The following is a 23,225-nucleotide window of genomic DNA, read 5'->3' as shown; positions in this document are numbered from 1 at the left end:
AGAAGTAATTTCTGTTTAGTAATGTATCTTGTCAAGTTACGTAAGCTAAGCAGGGTACAGAACATTTGGTATTTTTGTGGGAGAACTTTCTAGAAGGGGTCAAGTATATACTACAGAGGAAATGCTGGATAAGTGGTAGCAATCTACCTTGTCATTATTGTTAATTTAGAATACATTATGATGATTTCTTATATGGGGAGTAAATAGAACTCTTACCTGCTTCCCTATTTCCTGAAACACTGAACAGAGTTTTTAACATGAATTTTACAATGCAGTACATTCTGCCTTCCTATATTGCACCATAAACGGAGTCTGGATGTAGATATTAATGGTAGTCAGAAGCTTTTAGGACAACCATTCCTCACTAGCATGTGCTGACTCAGAAGACATGGAAGTTTTCTGCAGTGAGAGCACTTTTGCTGAAAGTTTCCTGAAATTTTCTCAAGTCTAGGATGAATTTTTTTGCAGTTGTTCTTTTTATCCTTCAGTCCCTGCTGGAAAGCTGTGACCAGTACCTAGCATATGTCATTGTTCCACTGGTCACACTTCAAGGAGAAATAGTGAGAACTCATGTCTTTAATGCTTGTGAGAAAGAGCAGATCTTTCTCTTGAGAGATGCTCTGAGATTTATGATTTTTTTTTTATTTATTCATTCAAGATGACTCCCAAAAAAAATAACAGATTCTGCCCGTCTCTTCTCTTTGAGGAAGCAATTCTCATCTGCTTCCTAAGTCTTTGCTTTTAGTCTGGGGGCACATACTGCCACAATGTATAGATTTCCGCATCCTTTGTTTCTTTCTGATGCAAGAATATTCTCCAAAGAAAGCTTTATTTCTGCCTTGCTCTATTACCACCAACTCCAACATATTTTGATTAGTCTGCTCTTATCCTACAATGGTAGGGGGCACAAAACTATACAAAGAAGCCTTTCTCTTGTTCTCCAGTCCAAATAACACAGCTGGCTCCCCTCTTTCAGTCACTATAAATGTTAACTTTTGGTGTAGTATTTTGGGGTTTTGGGGTTTTTTTGTTTATTTGGTTTTTTTGTTTTCTCTTGAGGCTTACTTTAACATATTTCCCTAGTAGTTTTGTGTTATGCTTATGAACAAGAAAATAAGGGATCTAACTGGTACCCTCTGGAGGGAGAGAAAGGCCATCACCTTCCTGGCAAGAGAGTGTGGAATCCCAGGGAGAAAATGGGATGCAAGACAGTGAGAGAACTGACAGGAGCAAATAGAAGATAAATAGGATTTGGAGGTGATGGAAATAATTTTCCAGGGGACCACAGAAGCCTGTGCAGTGCTTTTTTCAACTCAGCCTTCAGCCAAGACCATACCAACAGAAGGTACCAGAAGGATCTGTCATGGACAAGGAGGAGTTACCTGTTTCTGTTCTGGTTGTCCTAAGAACTACTGTTTTCTCTGATTAAAATTAATGTGTTCTGGGGGGTTGTGTGTTTGATTTTTATTCTAAGAAGATAGATTTAATTTGAAAGAGTTTTGGCTTTTAAGAGTCTGCCCTTCTGATGCTTACTACTCTTTGCTGTGGGCTTCAGATTTGATAGGGGAACAAAACACGTATCACTTTAACAAAACCCAGCGTAAAAAGCAATGCTGTATCAGCAGCCTAGCATACACAGCAGATTGTTGTACAGCAAGCCTCTGTATTTTTCTAGTACATCAAGAGGGGTTTAAGAAGGAGAAACAAAATTTTGCTTGCCTTCATTTCACAGCCAAGGCTCAATAAATAATAAATTGTAACACCTGAAAAATTAATAATTGCAGCTCACAGCCTTTGCAGCATTCTTTCCTGAAATGCTGTGGCAAACATCTTACTCTGTTTCTTACAGGGTATAACAACATAAAACCAGCTGTACTGCGTCAGAATAAAGGTGCTTTCAGGCTGGTATCCCATAAGAGAATCTGGTCTATAGTGGTTGTTCTAGGAAAAATATATTGAAACTTCTCCAGCAGTGTGAAAAATGTCTCATCCTGGGGTGAGATCTCTGAGTTTATAACCAATCTTGTTAAAACACAAGTTTTTAATCCAGCAATATGTTTTGCAATTTGCCATGTCATGGAACAATCATATGGTTAACTATACTCTGCAAAAATATCTTATTGCTAGATAATATTGCCTTGTATCTATACTTACTTTCCCTGTACTCTTAAAATTTCATGAGATTATGTAATACCCTGCATTAGACATCACTATTCTTCTCATTCATCTTTTTGACCAAAATAGATACTCCTCAGGTGACGTGCGGAAGTAGACTCTATAACTCGAAAGTTATAAAGTAGTGTGTTTATTGTGCGCAGATGCACGGGGGATCGCTCCTCCACAAGCGTGCATGCCCGAAGTGACGAACCATCTCACATTTATACAATGCAACAAATGAATATTCAATTAACGCCTATACATATTCATTACCTAAACCCCGCTTTGTATGTTAATTAGCTTATCAGTCCGTTGCCTGGAATGTGGTGGTCTTGCAGGTTTGTAGGTGATTCATGTTCTTGTGACCATCCGATCTTCTTCAGCAAGGAAAGGTGATTCATGTCCTTGTGACCATCTGATCTTCTCCAGCAAGGAGACTTAGCACTCCCTCCCTCTAGATAGCATTGGAATATCTCTCATCCTTTTCTCATTCTTTTTTAAATAGCCCCTTTGTTAGAGGAAGAAGGGCAGGTGTCTCCCCGTCTCCCCTTTGTTAGAGGAAGAGGGGCAGGCGTCTCCTTAAAACTGTAGTTGTCTCCTCAAAGCTGTGTGCCTATGTGACCAGACACCGCACCCATGACCAGTCACTGTACCCACATTCCTTGAGCAGACACATACAATCACAGTCGATGTCCATTGTCCCCATTTCACACTATTTCTCCATATCACAGGTAGTCACCTTACACCTTCTAGTAGACATAACCTTCAGTGTTTATGTTTGATGCTCAAATCTAACACAACACCTCCACAATGGTAAATGGGTAACTCCATGGATTTCAGTGTAAGGCAGGTCATTCACATTCTTTTCTGGGTAAGGATTTTGGTCTCCATCTAATCAAGCTACATGTCGTCAAGGAAGACTGCTGGTTTGGATGATCTTCTGTCCACTGACATCAAACAGCCTCTCTCACCTTTGACATTGGTAGCTGTTGTTTGGCGATTTTGGCTTGCACTGATGTGAAGCCCTTGAATGTATCTACAGTATTTTGTCATTCTGACTCCTTTTGGTTAGTTCAGGTGACTACTGCTGTCAGTTGTTTATTCTAACGCGTACTGTGATCTAAATGCAACATGCATAGATAAAATAAATAGAAATAAACCAGGAAATACTGTATAGTCAAACCACATAGTCCTTTGTGACCTGGAAAGCTGTCATCTCATAGAGATGTCTGCTGCTTCCTACTATTTCTTAGGAAGGGGTAGGAACAAGGATAACAGTGCAGTACTTCAGAAGTGCAACACATTTTGTTCAAAGCAGACGAGGCTGCAGGTTGGCTGGTTTTGACTGCATGAATTGCATATGAAGCTCTGTCAGATTCCCCCACCCCCAAGTCTATCATAAACATAGAGTCATTTAAGTTATCCCTGATTATTACAAAACAATGTTTTCCATATGGAAACTCCTCTCTGGTTTATGAAATGTTTGAGATCAAAAGCACTTAGTATGTTAGGAAAGCAAACATTCATTTCCACCTCTGATATTTTTTGAAGACTTGTTTATAGATGTTATCTATATCAAAATATCATACATTACATAGTTGTTTTCCCCACCTCAGATTAAGAATACAGGGGAAAAATCTCTAAAAAACCTTCTGTGTCACCGAATCACTCCCACGTAGGAAGCACCTTAAAATCAAAGAGGTTTCTTGCATCTTTCATACATGTTTGAATTCTGTTTCACAAAATCCCTCATCTGGTGGCTAGAAATATTTTATAATTTGTAGCCTAAATTTGTTACAGCTAGTGTCTCTCATTTGTTTCACAGCAAAATTTCCTTTTAAGTTTAATAGCTTCTCTTTTTCTTGGTTGTCTTTGATTTATTAAACTTGCATAAACTGAACATACATGAAGATCTCCTCAGACTGTATTTAAATTATTTTAAACTTTTTTTCTTTTTTCCCCTCTTCTCCCTTCAATATATTGTAGCATTATTGGTGTCTTTGGCCATTCAAAGTTGCTGTGAGTGTTAACGCAATTCAGAGAGTGGATAAGATTTTGGAAAAAAAACTACAGTCTTCACCTCTTGCTGTTCATCATGTATATGTTTGCACATTGTTACTGCAAAGTCTATTCGATAAGATCCAATGGGCAGAAGAATGATTGCAAATGACTTTTTACTTGACAAGCCAATCTAAAAATTCAGGAATGAGCTCTAGAGGAGTTAGTTATAAGGATGCTTGTCATTTTTCCAGCCAATGAAACAGAACTCAACATTCCAGTTCTCAGGCATGAACATTTGAAAAGATCATACATTTTAGAAGATGAAACCTAGGGGCTTGCAGGTTTGAAACTACCAGAAAGACCAGAACTGTTCAAACTATCCAGTATTTCAGAGATTAAATAGTTGTAATAAAATGCTCTTCTGGTTGCTGAAATAGCTTAACTTTGATATTGTAACATTTTTACATACTTAGTTATATAAAAACTTGTTATCATAAGAATAAAGTCAGGTATGTTCAACATGTCCTCACCATGTTTTTCATAAAGTTATTTAATTTTACAGATTGATAGAGGCAAGCATGTCCCTTAAACTTTTACCATATTTATCACTTTTTCTTTTCTGTGAGTCTCTTCCTATGGTGCACACTTTGTTAATATGATCTACTGCTCTGTTTTTAGACTCTGCAGCATCTCTGCCACCTTCTCTGTGCTAATAATCCCTATATGCTGTCTTCTTTTTTTCAGAACTTGATGAACTAACATATAAGTCCACTGACTTTACCACATCATATTGTATTATTTTTAAGTCTGTCTTCTGTGCTGGTACCTTTGAAACCTCAATGTTTATCAAAACACACGTTAAAGATCCACTGGCATAGTGGATCTAAAGTGAATTAGCCACATGGAATCACAGATCTCTGAGTTGCAACTGCTGTGGTCGTTGTGTTATACTATTGAAAGTATAGGATCTTGAGATGAGGGTAAAAATTCTTTTGGAAATGGATTAATATAGAATCATACACAGTATCCCGGAAAGTGTGAATATGTAGAAGTGCTTGGGTGAAGAAAGAAGGGTAGAAAGCTCAGGATGAGGTATTCTCATCAGGGATACTAATACCATAATTTTTTTTTTTTTTTTTTTGGTAAGCCTGCAATGTATACTGCAACCTTGAAAATTAAGTATTGGACTATTTTCAAAAATTTCAGTATAAATCAAATTTTGAGCAAATTAAAAGAACAGTGGGATTCTACTCTATCTACTTTTACAACTGCATGGGTATTGAAGCATTTTTCTATTGGCCTGTGGGCCCACACATATATTTTAAAAAGTTGGTACCTTCTTTACATGATATTTAATATTGATGTACTGATCAAAAGGATGCTTTAGAATAAATAATATAACCTCAGCTTTTTTTCTAAGCATGGCATTTCCTACTAGGAGGTAAGTAAAATATTATTAGGAAGGGAGTGAGTATTACATTGAAAGTAGCAGACAGGACTAAGTTTAGTATTCATAGCAAACATACACATTTCATTACCAGCATAAGTATCATGTATACCTTTCTAGATAGTTAATGAACAGTGGGTAAGCATGATTGGAAACAACTCAAAATTAAATGTAGGATCTGAACACCTTTTCTATTTAAAACAAAACAAAACAAAAAACAAAACAAAACAAAACAAAGAACACACAAGAGAACTTTAAAGTTAGGTACTTTATCATGCATATCAGGCTTACATTTATTCAGCTGGGACAATCTGCACTTGCTTAGCCACAGACAGATATAAAGTAGATACTATTCATCTGAAACAATGATCCTTTTACTTATTGTAGTTGCCATGTGATGTACATTTCCCATTTAAATGGAATGATCTTCACAGTGTTATAAAATATTCATTAAATTTTTTCAGGCAACTTGCAATTCACAATATCTGCTATGGATTAAAAGCTTTTGTTTTGGTTTGGGATGTTTTACCATTTTTTAACTGACTCTGCTTTTACATCTATATGTATTTATTCAAATATTGGTCTTATCCATTTATTCTGGTTTAATATACTGCTTTAAAGCCACATTGTGATCCAGTGTTTTGTATGTGGCATAAATTAGAGTTAAAGATCCCTAATTTCTAGATCTGCAAAAATCTGGAGTAGTATTATTTGGATTTCCAAAGGAAAATGGTTACAACAATACCTGATGATGGTTTGGATTTGTTAGGTGTGAGTGTTAATTTATTTGGAAAAAAAAATGATAATGAATAAAGAAGAAAGGAGGAACCAAGGATAATATTTTCATAAAGCAGCATGGAACACACATGCCATTTTTGTATTAGTTTTCAAAATTAATTTGCTCTGGAAAATGACTTTGCAGCTGATGTTAGTATCAGTTAAGAAGCCAGTTTATTCCAGCTGAGGCAGCTGCCCCGCTGGGAGACCAGACACAGTTGGTTATAAGGTCTAACTCCTGAGGCTCCAGATGAGTTGCGTGGTTTCATGCCAGTGGTGACTGAGCCTTCTTTTGCTTTGGGAATCATTCCACCAACTTCTGAAAATCATTCCTAATTTCTGCATATTCAGCAGCCACGGCTGTGGAATACCTGGTATATCCAGACACAACTGATGTTGTATGTCACACCTGATTCTTTGAGACTTTGTCTCCCATCCTCAAGGACTAAAGGGTTTGTTTGATGCCAAAACCTGGTTGTGCCTTTCCTTTTAGAAGAAGTGGCCTGTTATGTCTGCTCTGAAAATGCTTGCCATACTAACAGGCAGTAGGATTTAAGAGAAATTGTGAATTCTTATTCTAAAGAACACACAGAGGATGATGGGTTGCACTGCCCATCTCTTATATCCCCATTTTCTTTTTTTACACTGTAATTCAGTGATTTAAAAGATCATTCTACCTCAATTCCTTCCACCTGAAAAAACCCAAAGCCATATTACCTGTTTCTGGGAGAGGATGCTAATCCCTATGCAAGAGGTGACAAGCACTAAAGAGGCCAAAGATGTTCCTTACCCTGGTGACTGGGAGGAGCCCTTAACAGAGGGCTGTCATGGAAGCAGTTGGGGGACAAAATGCTTGTACAAGGAAGTTTGTATTCACTGTTTCCCTGGCCAGCTGACTGTAAGATATCTACATTTCATTATGCAGAGTGCTTTTCAGAACACATTTCTCTAATTCTGAACCTTTCCAGATCCATTTTATACATAACCAAATCAGTTCATGCATAGCTCTGGACCAGGACTAGGATCAGGCAGGCACAAGTCGGTGTTGTTGCACTTGACATTACAAGATGTAAGTTCTTCTGATCCACCTCTAAAACACAGTGTGCAGCCCAGGTTCCTGTGAAAGTTTTGATGATGCATATTCACACACATAGAATGATCTGGGAGATGTAAATTTGACATGTCCCAGTGTCTGACATTTTGCATGTTACCGTAGAAAGTATGATGGTTCCATATTATCTCAGTCCTCTTAGATCCTGTGGATCTGATGAGGATATAAATGATATATTGATTTGGGGCTGTCTCAGGAGAGAGGAAAAATGTTTACCATGAGTTCTGGGTGTCCTCTGAGACTTTCTATTTCAGTTGCAACATATTTTGTGATGCAGGCATAGCTTCAAAAGGAAACAGAATGAGATCAGATGTAGAGTAGTTAGCTTTTAAAAATAAAAATAATAATAATAAAAAAAATCAGCAAGAAAAAGCAGCAGGTAGTGAAACAAATTGTATTTATTTATGATACAGGCCCTCAGAAAGCTCAAAATGTGTAGGCATAAACCACATGAATATCTCTGTTAGCTGCCTCTGCTTCTCAGAGAAAACTAGGTACATTACATTAGGCATCAATTTATTCTTCATAAACCACTAACCGTTATCAGATCGAGGTGCCTAAAAATCTGTTGTGATTAAAAAAACAGGTGTTCTGGAAATGAAAGTGCCGAAACATACATAGTACTTAAAAGTAATGCATCCAACAACAGATAATATAGAAGACCTGAGTGTCACTGTACATAGATTTATTCCCCTATAATATGTATAGAGTGAATGAGCTTTTTTTACAGTTACCCTCTCTGAGTTACTATGAATTTATAATGCTGCTTCTTAACATTTATATTTGTCTACACTAAAGATGGAATAATTTATTAACATGGTAATAAATGTTTAATACTCCTTCTCTGTGTCATTTTGTAAAACTATCTCCTTAACCCCCTGATTCTTGAAAATACAAGGAGGACAAACAAACTAAAACAATGTTGTTTTAAAAACAGGGTGTATTTATAGGCAGATTTCTTAAAATGTTGCACTTCTTGCTCGTAATCTCTGCTGTCAAAGGTAACGGAGATGTTCAAGTCGTAAGGCAGAATCTTATGTTTGATTGAATGTGTTGTGACTGATAGTTATTCAGGTGGGGTGCTTTTTTTAAACAAATGCCCACATAGCAGCTACAAAAGAATTTTAATGCAGGCATTAAAAAAACCATGAAAAATTAAAATGATGAAATTGTCTTACCAATCAAGGAATAATAAAAAAAATAATGGTAGATTATGGGTTTTTTTTCCTCCATCTGTTCAACTGGAATTCACCTGTTTCACTTCTGAAGGTCTTGTCACATCTTTCAGTGTTAGGTAGATATCTTTTCTTTACAAACGAGCTGAGCTTCAAACTCCTGAAGAAAACCAACAAAGTAACATAATTTCCCATGTTGTTCTGGTATTCCTGTGACCTCTGAATACCTAAGCCTACTTGTGTGGTTATTCAATGTCCATGAACTTTAGATGTCATGTTGGAAACATACGATTGGTCAGGATATGAATCTTTCCGGCTTTCCACATAAACTGGATTTTCACTTCCAGAATGCCACCTGTTGCAAATGATGCAAAGCAGTATTCTTGAAGACTGATGTGACTTTCCTAAAATTTCTGAAAGCAGGTAATACCCAGCTATAAAACAGTCTGTTCAGAAGAAACCAAGCTTTAGGTGGTTAACAGAAGAATTTGTCTGCTGCAACAAGTTCAATGGGTTAGATATTTCTAAAACACACCAGAAATCAAATCAGATACTGCCATTAGTTGGCATTTTGTAACATCATGGAAACTTGTATGAAACAGCCATGTAAATTGTATTTTATGCTTTCTCCAGGGCAATTTTCATCTGTATACACTATCAGGCATTAACAGTATTTACCAAGTGATAGAAAAACATAATATTTTAATATGTCAATTGATAAAATGAGGTTTTAAAAGGAAGAAATTAAGATAAATAAGGACGTTTAATCAGTTCTTAGTTAACGCTGCAATGTTAGTGCATTCGCGCAGCTGTAGACCAGACTTTTGACTGACTTTCCAAGCTGATACTTGGATAAGTATTTCTTCTCCCTATTGTAATTTAAAGACAGTAATGTCATTCTTTTATCTTCCCTCTGTGTTTCTTCTCACCAGCAATGACAATGCAGTTCATAAGCCATCGGTTCCCTGACTATCATGATCCAACTATAGGTGAGTAGAGATTATTTCTCCTCTTTATCCCTTTCAATCTCTGCCTATTCAAGGTTGCCATACAGTGAGAAGCTGCTCCTAAATATCACTTAGACAAAAAACAGATTTGTACACTTTAGATTAAACCTTAATTTTTTGATGATGATTAAATTGTGTCATGGTCATACCATAGTTACTTCTTCCTGAAATGTGTGGTACAACAACAGATTTGTGGCTTCATGCCTTAAAATTATTGATGACTGGGCAATTATCAGCACAGAATACAAACCACAAATGTTACAAGACAGAAAATAGTCTTTAAAAATACTAAGAAAAAAAAAAAAAAAAAAAAAAAAAAAAAAAAAAAAAAAAAGGTAAAAAACTCCAGTCTGGTGTGTTTTTCAACGTTTTGTTATTTTAGTACTGTTTTCCACTATTAACTTTCTCTAGAAAAATCAAGTGACTACTGATTTTAATATACTACATTTGTGCTTTGCAATCACATACTCTGCTGACTCCATCAGGTTTACCTGCATTATAATCTTAAATAATGAGAAATATTCACATGCACCTGCAATACACTGAGATACATCTTAGCTGCTGGCCGTTATATGACTATATGGCTGGAGTACAATGGTACAGTCTGAGCTGGAAGAGAGATCTGGAATTCTAGTTGAATGAGTTTCAATTTCTAAACCAGTTAATTCAAATAGGCTGTGGAAAAAATTTGTCTCTGAAATATGTGAAATGGTTTTTTTTTTCTTTTTAATTTGTTTACAAATTTGGAAAATATTTACAAGGAATAACCCCAAGTGATTTAATGCCTTGAGCAGCCCTGTGTTGCTGTTGTTGTATCAGTTAGCATCTATGCACGTCTTGCCAGAGACCTGGTGAACACTAAGTTGAGCATGAGCCAGCAAGGTGCCCTTGAGGCAAAGAAAGCTCATGGTATCCTGGACTGTATTAGGACGGCTGACAGCAGGTGGAGGGAGGTGATCCTTATCCTCTTTGCTCAGTACTGTTGAGGCCATATCTGGCTATGGGCTATCCAGTGCATGAGAACATTGGCATAGTTTGGCCAGAGAGTCTGTGGAGCCTCTATCCTTGGAGATACTTTATACTTGGAGAACTGTATAGACATAGTTCTGGGCAGCTTGGTTTAGGTGGCCCTGTTTGAGCAGAGGTTTGGACCAGGTGACCTCCAGAGCTCCCTCCCAGCCTCAAAAATTCTATGTCTGTAATGTTAAGAATGGTTGTCAAAAGAATTCTGTCCTTTCTACTGAGCATCATTTGGGCACTACTATAATTATTAATATAAAAGAATATGTGACATCAAGGTAGAGCTAGGCATCATTGAATGTTTGTTCATTTGAGCGGGTTTATTAGTGGTAATTATACTAAAAAGTCCTTGCATGTTTAGGAACTATCCATGTGTAATATTTAGCTATACCAAAGAGAAGATGTCAGAATCTGGGCCTGATAAATGAGAGGCACTGAAAATATCAATATGTACAAAGAATACTTAAAAGAAAAAAAAGAAAAGTTTATCCACCCCCTCAGCGAAAATGATTATTTGTTATATTTACAATTTTCAAATATTTCAAACTAAAGTTTACACTCTATACAATTACTGCTTTGCTAAACAGAGCATCTAACGATACGATTTCTTTTTTTAAAATTCTTTCTATAGTATTCCACGTTTCCTGAATAGTAACTCCTGGTAAATTGTAATATTTTAATGATGAAAAAAATAATAAAAAAATGAATAAACTTTTTGTGCCACTGGTAATTTTATAACCATTAAAAATATTGCAGAATAAAACTGAGATCTGTCAACTCTAAAGAAGATAAAACTACTATGAAATTGCTACCAATTCATTTGTTTCACTCAGGAAAAAATAATCGTTATATCTAATTGGAAAAAAGGAACATTAGTAATTACTGACAACATTAAGTTATGTACATACACCCAACTTTATTATTAACTATCCACCTCCCAGCTGTATTTATCCATATATTGTATCTCGTCATAATCTCTAACTTATTGGTCTCTAGACACTACCACAATATGAATAATAGATAATCACAAAGAGAAGGAAAGCTTATGATGCATTGTAAGTACATACTGCAGGAATGCCTGGAGGACCTAATCAGGATGAAGGTCTCCTTGAGTAAGAGAGAGCTTCTGCTCAGTTAAACCAACACTCTAAAGAGAGAAAAGAGGGGGAGATAAGGAACAGGGAAATGGAATATTGAATTCAAGCTCACACAGCTGGCTAGAGGCAAAACTGGAAGTATGACTCTTGAGTTTTCTCTGCTCAGCACTTCTGTCTCTCAGAACATGCTGAGGACATCCTGAGAAAGGTTTATTTCTATTCATTCTCTAAAGCAGGTACTAAACAGCAGAGGAGTACAATCTTGGGCTAAGTACATATGTTTCCTCCTGGGTAAATTTGTGATATGACCCCTTAAAACTGGAAATAAACCCAAAGAACAGATAGAAGCAATCATTTGTTATCTGATCTGTAATAAGAAACAAACACATTTGAAACTCTCAGCACACTGAAAAAGTCTATACTGTTGAGACTGTGTTTACTACTTTTAGGCTTCGAGTCTCATCACAGAATTAATCTTTTTTTTCTTTTTTTTTTTCTTTCTAGTGATTTTTTTCTTTTTTTTTTTTTCCTTTTTTTTTTTTTTTTCCTTTTTTTCTTTTTTTCCCTTCCAGCGGTAGGCATATTTTAACTATTTTCCATCAGCTAAAAAAATATATTAGGTAAACCAGAATGAGCATATCCAGTGCCAAGACTATGCTGATGCCAGGAGTTGTCAGAGGAGGGATTATTTCTCAAAGGTCGCAAGAAGGTAGCCACAAACATACTTTGTGTCATGGAGAAGTTGCCGTGTTGGGACAGGTAGATCTGTCTAGCCAGGGGTTTGTTTCTTCACCGTAACCCAGCAGCAGGTCATGAGGAAAGAAAAAAACCCAGGCCACATATGAAATGTACCTTCACTCTGGCCAAGTGGCAAAGCAGAATATTGAACAGCTTTTCAGTGGTGTCTGGCATCACTGATCTCACCGACATCAAAATATTGTTTTTCCTTTGTGTCATACATTTTAGGTCACTTTCACTCCTCAGCAATTTCTATCCCGTTTGGGGAATTCATGAGCTATCTTGAACATCCTGGTCATTCTGACCTCAGGTTTTAGTGCACTTTGAACATAACTTGTTCTGCTTACCCATGGTTTTATTTGTCTTTGGTCACTTAAAGAAACAAGTTTCTGTTCCTTCAGGTATCACTGAGAGGGTGGTATTCCCTGGAAATAATAAAAAACGTTCTATGAAGAGATTAAGTGATAATTCAAAGACTTCCAGCATTACCAGCTGGCTGAGTACTGTTCTCCAATTGAGTTTTAAGATAAGGTCTACTGTGGTTTGGCTATTTTTGTTTTACAGGGACATAAGAATCTAATAACTACCTATATATTTTTTATTTTTCCTAAAGTTCTTGCACTAGCTACTCTATTCTCTATGTTTTCTGTGATGTGTAATTGTGGCAGCAGTGAACACAATGCTTAACTGTGCAAATTTAACCATGACTTAAGTAGTTAGCATTGACAGAATTGGTGTTGTACCTCCTTGTGCTTGATGGGGCTTTCTCTAAGAGCTGTCCTAATAGAAACAGATAGGCAGAGAGCTGTGAAATGGAGGGGCCTTTGTAAATAACATCATTGTCTTTGAAATTCCAGAAGTCTTTCCGTTTTATTGGCAAGACTTCAGTGACCCCTGGGGCTACTAAATGTTTATGATCATTTTGACCATTTTCACTTTTCTTTGTCCACCTTAAGCATCGACATAGGAGCGGAATAATAAATTCAACTGGTTCTCTATTTCTGTAGATTCTTGTGAAATATATTAACATCTGGGCAAAAAGACAGGGGACACTAAACCGTTCCCAGAGCACATGACCAGAGGACTGATATAATTTGGTTGGTATTCTACTTGAAAAGCTGAACCAAGCCATACTCAGTTCACACAAGGGATCCACAAAACCATCTTGTATGGTCAGTTAGGAACACATAAAAAACCTGAAACAAGGAAGCTGGCTTTGCTTTGGTTTAGAAATAAATGGCTGCCAACTGGTTTCCATGTTTTATTTCCTGAAAGCCAAAGTCCTTTCAATCCTAAGAAATGTTTTGAAGTTTGATTTTTTTGCTATAAAGGGTACACTTTATGTCCCAGCCTACTCCTTGCTCCATAGAATCATACCCATGGGCAATTGACTTTTGAAGATTTTTAGAAGTTGGAGGGTTTTTTTCTCCTTATTCTATTTTTATTTTATATTTCATCTGCAAACTGATAAGACAGTAAGCTTTAAGGGGAGTCTAAAGATAAGAATATGTTTCTCTTTTGTCTAGTCCAGCATGGGGATGTAGTGAAAATTGCTTGCTATTTCTGATCAGAGAATACAGATAAGTCCTTTCACTTCAATATGCTGCCAAATGTGCTTCCCTTTCCCACTTCTGCTTCCCTCCAAACACAGGGCTAGGAATTTATTCTAATAATTCCATAGCTTTAAAAATCCAGAGGCATTGTTTTTCCCTTTTTTGTGACAGTGTCTAGGAACGTCACACTCTTTCCCTATCACTCTTTTTTATTGTGGTTTCACGTTACACTGCCAATGCAATGGAGATTCCTTTTGCTACAGTGACTCATATCTGTAGTAATACAGTAGAAATAAACAATTGGAATATAATGGTGCTTTGTTCTTGCAACTTTTTTTCTGTTATCCACTGACGTTTTTGAAATATTACAGGGAATCCTGATCACACAAAGCTGCTGCTGCTATGAGATGATGTAGAATTTTTTGTTGAAAGGACATTTCAGTTGCTGTATTATGTGATGCATGTGCTCATAGATTTGTATGTCATACATACATATATTTCAAACATGCTAACTTTGATCCTAAAAGAGCTTTGCAAATAGAATTATTTACATGTTTTTCTTTCTGTGTTTATAATTTATAGAAGGGATATATACACTTCTGATGAATTTTCTGGATGTTGTGATGCTTAGTCCAATACTTTTTAAAGTCCAAGAAATTTTTAAAGACTAGTATGGGGTTATTTGAGGGAAAAGGCTGCTTTTTGTTCTGGTTTGTTTGTTTGTTTGTTTTGTTTGTTTGATTTTTAAGTGGTGCATTTTTGTTTACTTAGGAATTTATTCAGAGAAGTCCTATGTACAGCGTGGATCAGACATATCGTGTCAAAATAAATGGTGACAATAAATGATACCTTCTGAGGGATGAAACTGTCTTTTGTTTTTGCTGGTTGTCTTTGGAAGAAAGCTGGTAAGATCTTGAGAACCTCAAACTCCAGACATTATATATAGATATAAATAAATATTCATACACATAAATACAAAAATAGATGTGTCAGTATTTGTTTAAAATATAAAGTAAACATTGATTAAAAAATTAAGTGCTACCTGAAGTGCTAATTTTAATGCTGTCACTTTGAGTTAATGCCACTTCAAGATAAAACAGGAATAATGATTTTGTTTCAGGCTTGCTACAGATGTTGCAGTTCAGAATTTTGAGACAGATACATATTTGTTTTGTAAGTAAATGGGGAGGGAAAGGATGAAATTCTTTTAGTATTAGGCTGTAACTGGGCAAAATTTCAAAGGCTAGTACTTCATGAAAATGAAATGATTTCAGCTCACATTTAATATTTAATTGTAGTCAACAATGGGAACAATTTCCAAGTGGCAGTGGATGTGATCGTTTTCTGGAACAAATGGATAAGAGCAATTTACACTCTGTACAGTCTTTGGCAATATCACAGAGAGTTAATGTGAGTAGAGTGGCAGGAAAGGAAGCATGACATAGTGTAGCAAACTGGACAGCCTCCAAGATGCTCATTAACCATGTGACTAATCTTAAAATGAATACATAATGCAAACGAGATGCGAAAGCAGCTTCCTGTTTTGGTGAGATACCACTGAATAAGATTGTGTCAAATGAGCAGTTGAGGGCATTAAGACTGTGTCAATGTCAAACTTTAATTGAAATGGGTGTGGGATGGGAGGCACTCTAGCATTAAGCACATGAATTTCCATGAGGTTTCCTAACGAAGTAATGCATTCACCAATGCATCAAATAAAACACATTTAAACTCATCTTTAATAAGACAGTGGAAATGCGTGGGTGAATTTAAGAAAAAAAATAAAAGATAAAATGTGACTGAAAATATTCTGAGGTTATAAAATATGTACAAAAAAATGTCTGCGTTATAAAGAATATTCTGTTTTCAAGGTACAATAATGAAAAAGGATAAAGCAAGGGAAATGCAAACTCATTAGTAATGACAGAATGAAAAAAGACAAAGATGAGACATATCTCCTAGAGCAGGAGAGGGGCATCTTGCCACAAAAATACTATTCAAATGCATTTTTAGGGTACAAAATTTTCTAGATCATTTCTAGTCACCTAGAACATATATATGTATATATTCCATCCCTAATTTCATTCTCATATTGTCATTCCCATTTTCCCAGAGCAGATAAAGTATTTATGATGGACTGAACAAACCACAACTGGATTTGAGCTCCAAAATTATTATTATTATTTAAAATCATACAATCAGTAGCTAAATAGTCACAATCACCTTTCATTCATCATTCTCCATATGTTTATTAGCCTTATCTGAGACTGCATAAACAACTCTTATCAAATGATCTGGAAGCAGTACTATTTGTCTCTAAACACTGTCTCCAAGGGTATTCAGACTGATTGTATGGACATAGCTACATTTGTGCTCCATATTCATCATCATTTCAAATGAGCAATGAAGATTATGTAGGACTACTGGTGTCTGCATTTGAATGATATTCTTAAACCCATGTTTTATTATTAGTTCTTTGCTTGTTTGTTTTTTCTATCTGTTGATATTATCCACTTTATATGTCACATTAAGATGTTAATACTCACTTTTGGTATAAAGCATTCTGACCTAACCTACATGAAGAGCAAACAGTGATTATGCCTGCTATGTTAGGAGTAAGACTCACTTCATTAATTCATATTTCAAGATTTCAGATTCAAGACTTACATAATTAATTCAGACACCTGAATTAAAATGTCTACACAAAAGCTGTCTATCTAGGTTCCAGTTATGAGGGGTTCAGGGATATTTAGGAGTGGAGATCTAGATCTTTGCTCACTTCCCTTATAACAGGCTTTGAGAGCCATTCGGGATGTCCTACACTATCTTGCTTTGGTCCTAGATCCTGATCTAGAAGGCTGTGGATCTCCCACAGGTCTTGTGTCATAGTCACCTGGTCCCCAGTGTGTGTGACATAGGATCAGGTGGACCAGATCTCTTCTAGTCCAGTAAATGAAAGCCAGACAGGGTTCCTGAGACCACATCAAAAGGCAAGTGTCATGTACAGGCAACGGAATAGTGTCTATACTTCCGTGAAGGGTAGGGGGATTTTAGATACTTACCTTGCACGTAGATATATAGTGTGTAGCTGTCTAAATGTAAGTGCCTGAAGCTGAATTGCAGTGCCTTCCCTGATGGCTTGCCAGAGCAGGGACTTTCACAGAGCAGCATGATATCTTTCAGAATGCCTGTATGATGGCCTGCAGTGAAGGGAGGAAAATGCAGAGTAGGACTTGCCATGCAGAATCCTTGTTAAGTGACAAAAGAGTAGGGAACATTGGCATGTGTCTGGCAGCATAGGCGCTCCCACTGTAAGACTGAAAAAAACCCCCATGAATAGAGGAGGAGGAGGAGTATTAAGAAACCGACAATGCAAAAGGCACCTAAGCTGCTCAGTTAGTTTAGATTTCAATGAGGCAGCAAAATACCTTCTGTTTAAGGTTGTTGTTATATCCCACCATGAAGGGAAATAGAAATTTTTAGAAGCCATGGAGAATGGAGCCTGGAAGATCATAGCAGATCTTTATTCTCTGTGATGGAAACAATTTGATTAAAAAAAATAATAAATCCCATTTCTCTTGGAAATATTTTTTTTTAAAGGTGGTAGCTTCTGTCTAAAGAGTAGATTAATGGATCATCTCTCAACATTTCAGTCTGAGATATATCCTCTAACTTTAGATGCATTCTCAACTCAAGACGAACTTTGATTCTTTACTCCTTCTTCTGCTGAGAACTTCAGTATTTTCCTCATTAATGAAACAGCCTGGCCACATTCTAAATATGCAGTGTCATGCAAATACATGATCTCCAGCTCTGCTGTTAAGCTTCCTTTCTTGGGACTTTGCTTTAACAAGTCAGTTATTCAGTTCAAAACAGTTTGCAGAGTTCATGTAAGAAAAAAACAAAGCAACCAATTACATTTCCCTGTCCATACTCAAGATTAATCACCTCTAAAATCCTGGACACACACTTATGTCCGCTACTGCTTTGTCACATTCATATTTTCTTAGAAATGCAACTCATCATGCAATTATTTCAGGACTGTTTATACCAGGTGACAACTTGCTGTCTTTTAGCATTTTCAAAGACTCGGGAAACAGTGTGTAATCCAGTAATTTTCCTTTGCTAATATCTCTGATAATAAACACTAGCAGACAAGCAAACACAGTCTGTATCTTCCTAGGGAGTAGGTGTGTCTGAAAGCTGTTCCTAAAGTTGTCATTTTCTCCCTTATCATTTCACCAAACATCTGCTCAGAGGTTAGAGGTTAAGCAGAACACTTTGAAAAACATTTAGACTTGCCATTTAGTCTTGGAAATGCAGTTGTTTGTCTGTGTCACTCATGCCCTCAGAAAATTTACCGAAGCGGCTACACTAACACATTTGCTTCAGCCATGGTGGTACCAAGCAGTAGCTAGTTATGAGTCTGTAGTATACTGTGAGGTGTCAGGCAAAGAAATAGTGCATAGAAGAAACGTGGTGTAGAGCTATCTAATTTCGTTACCCTAAACCATGGACAAAGAATGATGCACAAACCTTCACCGGCTATGAACAGACTTTGGTGGCTCTGCAACAAGTTTTGTGAGATGAGGTGAGACAAATCTAACAACTCATTTCTGTGGAGAAGGACGAGGTCACACTCTTCATCTCTGCCCTTCTCCCAGCCTTGTTGGCTCTCTGGCATTCATCTGACAATTTTTTTTAAGCTGATTCAACAGTAGTCCAGAAGAAAACTAAGCCACACCAACACAGAATAGACGTCTACCAGGGTAGTGACTTTAATCACTGCAGTAAAAACAATTCTGCAAGCTCAAAAAGTGGCAAAAGAGATAGTGTAAAAACACATAGGGGGAAATGGGACCATAAGCAAGAATGAAAGAGGAGAGAAGAGATCCTTTTATTTCTGGGACAGGCAATACGTGAAAACTGATGCAGGGTCACTATCAGAGACCAGCTCCTGAGCCAAAATTTCTTCTCGGGTCAAAGTTTTTTATCAAAAAGAATACCGATAACGACCTGTGCCAAAACTGTAGATATCCATCAAGGGCTGTTGAAAACGAAGATTTTGCTTCCACCTCAGAAAAGCCTTTGAGGTGCAAACAACTCGAAGCTGACAAAATATGTCAAGCAAAACTCATTGTGTAGGATTCCTTGGGCTACTGGTCACTCTCCAAAAGAGGAAAAAGGATTAAAGGGACTGTTGAACTTTTCCGGCTCTACTTTTTGTATTCTCATTTGGAGCATTTATTTAATCTGAATGACTTTAATTGATAATCTGGTCAGTGATCTGACTTCCTCTTCTCCCATGTTTCAGAAAGCAAACAAACAGGTGAATGACTCTTTATTTCTCAAACATCTCTTCCCAACATCTGCTTACCATGGCTAGAACATGAGACAAAAGTGTTTCTCCTGCATGTTGCCATGAGACTTATGTTGCTTGTTCACATTAACTCTTAACGGTTAATACTTATTATTTCCTATCATCCATTAACTCTTTTTGTGTTAAAGGTAAGGTACAATCCTGACTTGGCCATCTTCTCCACTGAATAGAGTGTCAAGATTAGAGTATAGTGTAGAACCCTTCTATTCCTTCTAGAGACCTCTGACTTTTAATTGTATATCTGTTAAACAGAGAGAGAAGGAAAACAACCAAAAACTGTATAGAAGTGTGACCTGGTGGCTTTTATACTTATGCGCTGATTAGCCAGGTCAAAATTTAGGAAGGAAAGAAAAAGCCTTTTCTCATAACTGTAACAATATAAAAGCATGTATGTGGTAAATCTTTTAAGAGTATTAATACTAGTAATAATGATAATAATGAAATAATTTTATGGAAATTATTTCATAATTATATATACCATATTAAAAATATAGAATCCACTAAGATTATAAACCATTGTAAAAATATTTTTTCCTCTTCTACACAAAATAGGCCATTTTATATTTTTTTTTTACTCTAAGCTTCATACAGGTAGAAGACCTTTATCTCAGCAACAGGTGTTTTTGATTTGACTCAGTGCAACAACCCTCAATTCCCCATGCTTTGATTCACCAAGTCTCTAATTGATCCACCTAATAAATTGGAGTGGCAAAAGGAGTTGAAGGGTGCTTCTTATCACAGAAGAGCTTGTCCTCAGAGCAGAGCTTTTCAGGCCTACAGTGATACTCCAAACATTGACCTGTCATAGAAAACTGGGACGGCATCTCATTCTTAGGTTCTTAGCTATTGTACATTTTTTAGTAGAGTTTCATATTCTCATTGGATTGAACCACTAATATAATCTGAGGAATTCAGTTTCTAGCCTATAGATCCTGACTGGGTTTAACCGTGAGCAAATTGTCCATCTGGCTGGTGACGTTAAGGCAGGAGAGTTTCTAAGTTTATCTGGAATATTAAACCACAGTAAAGTCACACGCAGGTTGTGGGTTTTAATTCATAATGTAAATGTGCTGAAGTTCTATAGCATGATTCATCTCACCCTAACATGTGCATCTCAGGTTAGTCAGATAAATAATGCTTTCAAATGTGAAATACTTTAAAGGAAAGCTTAGCCTCTTAGGGCTAAAGCAGGGTGGAATGTTATGTGGCAACTGAGGGGATTCAAAGGTCCTAGGAATTAGATGACTGAAGTTACAGTGAACACCTAAGTCACTCTGTGGCTTTAGCCCAGTAGTTCTGTCATAGATATCACAACCCACACACTGTGATGATAATAATTATTAGGATCATGAACTTAGAAGCAGCTTGCAACCCATAAATAGGGTTATCGGTGGAAAATGTGCTTACTTATTCCTTGTATATCATGATTTGTAAAAATACTCCTTAAGTGATTTTTGAAATTGGAAGAAGCACAGATGCTATCATTTCCTAGAAGTGGATGCTTTATCATGCTCTATTCAAAATTCTTCGTCACAGGACAAATGTTTCCATTAACCTTTCTTTCATGGAAGCCAGCAGCCATCTACACCTTACTAAATCCAAGGCAACATCGCTGCTAATAGCCATGCAGATGTAGTCAACTTGTTAATTACTCCCCCTGACATGGTAAGAAGTGAAGTCACATCCTCCCACTCAGTAGCACAACCATGGACTTGAAAGAGTAGTGAAATTGCTACCTGCTATTCTTGTTCCCCAAGATAAGGGTACTTGGACTCCTGTTAATTATCATGTTTTGATTAAACAGGAGTACTTTGTTCGCTTTGTTCATGTACAACTTTGAAGTAAATTACATTTTTTTCTGGAAGCAGAGAAAGTAATGATATGCCTTTATTAAATATTAGTAGTATTATCTATATTAAAGTGGCTTCTAACAGAAAAGCAAATGCTGCAGGAAAGGTTTGCCTGAGTTATCTTTAGCCTTGATTTGCGAAAATGCTAACGTTTGTAAGAAATCCTTTTTTCTATTTGAGAACTCGTTCTGAGAAAAATATTTTTTACTCAAATAGTCTTATTCACATGGGTGGAACACTTTATAAGCAACATTTAGCTATTTAGAAGGACAACAGTACAGCCTAAAGAATAGCTTAGTGAATTTTTTGGGCAGCAAGTCATAGCCTGTGTAGCTGTTCATACAAATTTAGTCACATCTGTGCATGCTTGCAGATTAAAATCATAAATGGTGGCTTTGTTGATAACAGCATTTGCTCCATGGCTGATAGTTACTGTACTAGGCCAAACTATTCAGATTATAAGACTTTGTCAGTCTTTTACCCAATTCTCTGCTGTTTCCCAGCCTCTCTACAGAATCCCATCATTTATAGGAGGTGACCTATACTACATCCCACGGAATCCTACATTTCACAATATGTTGTTATATAAGAATGCAATCAGCTTCTCAATCCGTAAGTCTATAAGAAGGAAGGAATTCATTTTTTTTATATGAATTGTAGTTAAAACTTGATTAGAACTCCTATGGATTCTGTTTTCATGGGCTCTTGTGAACATGCATTTTTCTTTTATTAATAATGACATTTTTAAGGGGGAAAATGCATATCTGCAACTAGGAAAAAGTTGCAAATAGCAAAAAAATTAATATATACTGTAGTAGTATTAAAAAAAAAAAAAAAAGCCTACATTTCTATAACAGAAGAGATTTGTAGTGGGTTTTTTGTGTTTAGTTTTCAATCTGCTCCTGGACTTGTTTATTTTCAGGACTAGGTAAGTAGTTTGAGACATTGCAGGTACTCCATATAGGGATTAATTTACAATGCTTTCTTCTTGCACTTTCAGATACTCTCAGCCTTATAAGCCTCTTTGTGTTTTTATACACAGGTACATGCACAAACACATAAACCCCCACACAGATATATATATATATATATCTGTATATGGCTAATCTCCCTACAATGAAGTACCTCATGGGAATGGATAAATATCAGTACTCAGTTTAGAAAGATCTCTTGGCTTATTGCGTCGGAATACTGAGTTGGGAACCAAGTAAAAGAACTGAGGCATCCAAGTCAACAATGAGAAAGTGTTCACTGTAGGGGGGGCAAGTAGCAGTGGAGAGGTGGTTCCTGTAATCAGTAATGTTGTGAATAGTGCGTGGCTTTGGTTGATTTCTGTGGAGCATTTGCTACTATGAATACAGGCTGAGGGCATTACGTTCACATATACTGTTACAATTTATTTGCACCATATAAAAGCTTCAAGCCCTGACACACACCTGACACTTTATATGTATGTATGCAATGAGTTTGCATTGCTGGCCACTTAGGTCTTACACGCTTGACCTTCTTTGCCTGAAATTGGTATCTTACCTTGATTTTCTGTTGTATGTTGTGCTTTGCCTCTTTCTTGACAAGTACATGTAGATGAAAACCTCTTCCCTGAAATACTTTGCGCAACAAAATTACTCTAATTCTGGTTCTTGAAAGCCACCCAGGCCATTGCCTCCTTTTCCAACTGTCTTGTTAGTAAACATCATGATAATAAGGGCCCAAAGGGAGAAGACAAACCAGATTTAACAGACCCAAAAGTTCAATTCGTTCAGATTTCTGTTCACACACAACCTTGTAAAGCACAGGTGATGCTTCGTTTTTGTGTGCTTACCACTGAACTGAGATTAAGTTGCTCTTGCTTCCACTGCTTTACAGCAGAGAATGAAAGGGTACCACAATAACGGAACTGCAAGCTGACATT

At 36.6% G+C, this 23,225-nt stretch overlaps 1 protein-coding gene across 1 annotated transcript in view; it reads left to right on the top strand.

Moving 5' to 3' along the window:
- RIT2 (Ras like without CAAX 2) overlaps positions 1-23,225 on the top strand; it is a 179,443-nt gene that overhangs the window by 42,105 nt on the left and 114,113 nt on the right. The window contains exon 2 of the mRNA XM_040580358.1: positions 9,601-9,657. Coding sequence (XP_040436292.1) covers positions 9,601-9,657 — 57 coding nt within the window. The remainder of the gene's footprint in view (positions 1-9,600; positions 9,658-23,225) is intronic.

Source organism: Falco naumanni, chromosome Z (assembly GCF_017639655.2).
Source record: "Falco naumanni isolate bFalNau1 chromosome Z, bFalNau1.pat, whole genome shotgun sequence".
In the NCBI taxonomy this organism is placed as follows: domain Eukaryota; kingdom Metazoa; phylum Chordata; class Aves; order Falconiformes; family Falconidae; genus Falco; species Falco naumanni.
The sequence above is the reverse complement of the archived record's forward strand: the minus strand, read 5'-3'. Positions and strand labels throughout refer to the sequence as shown.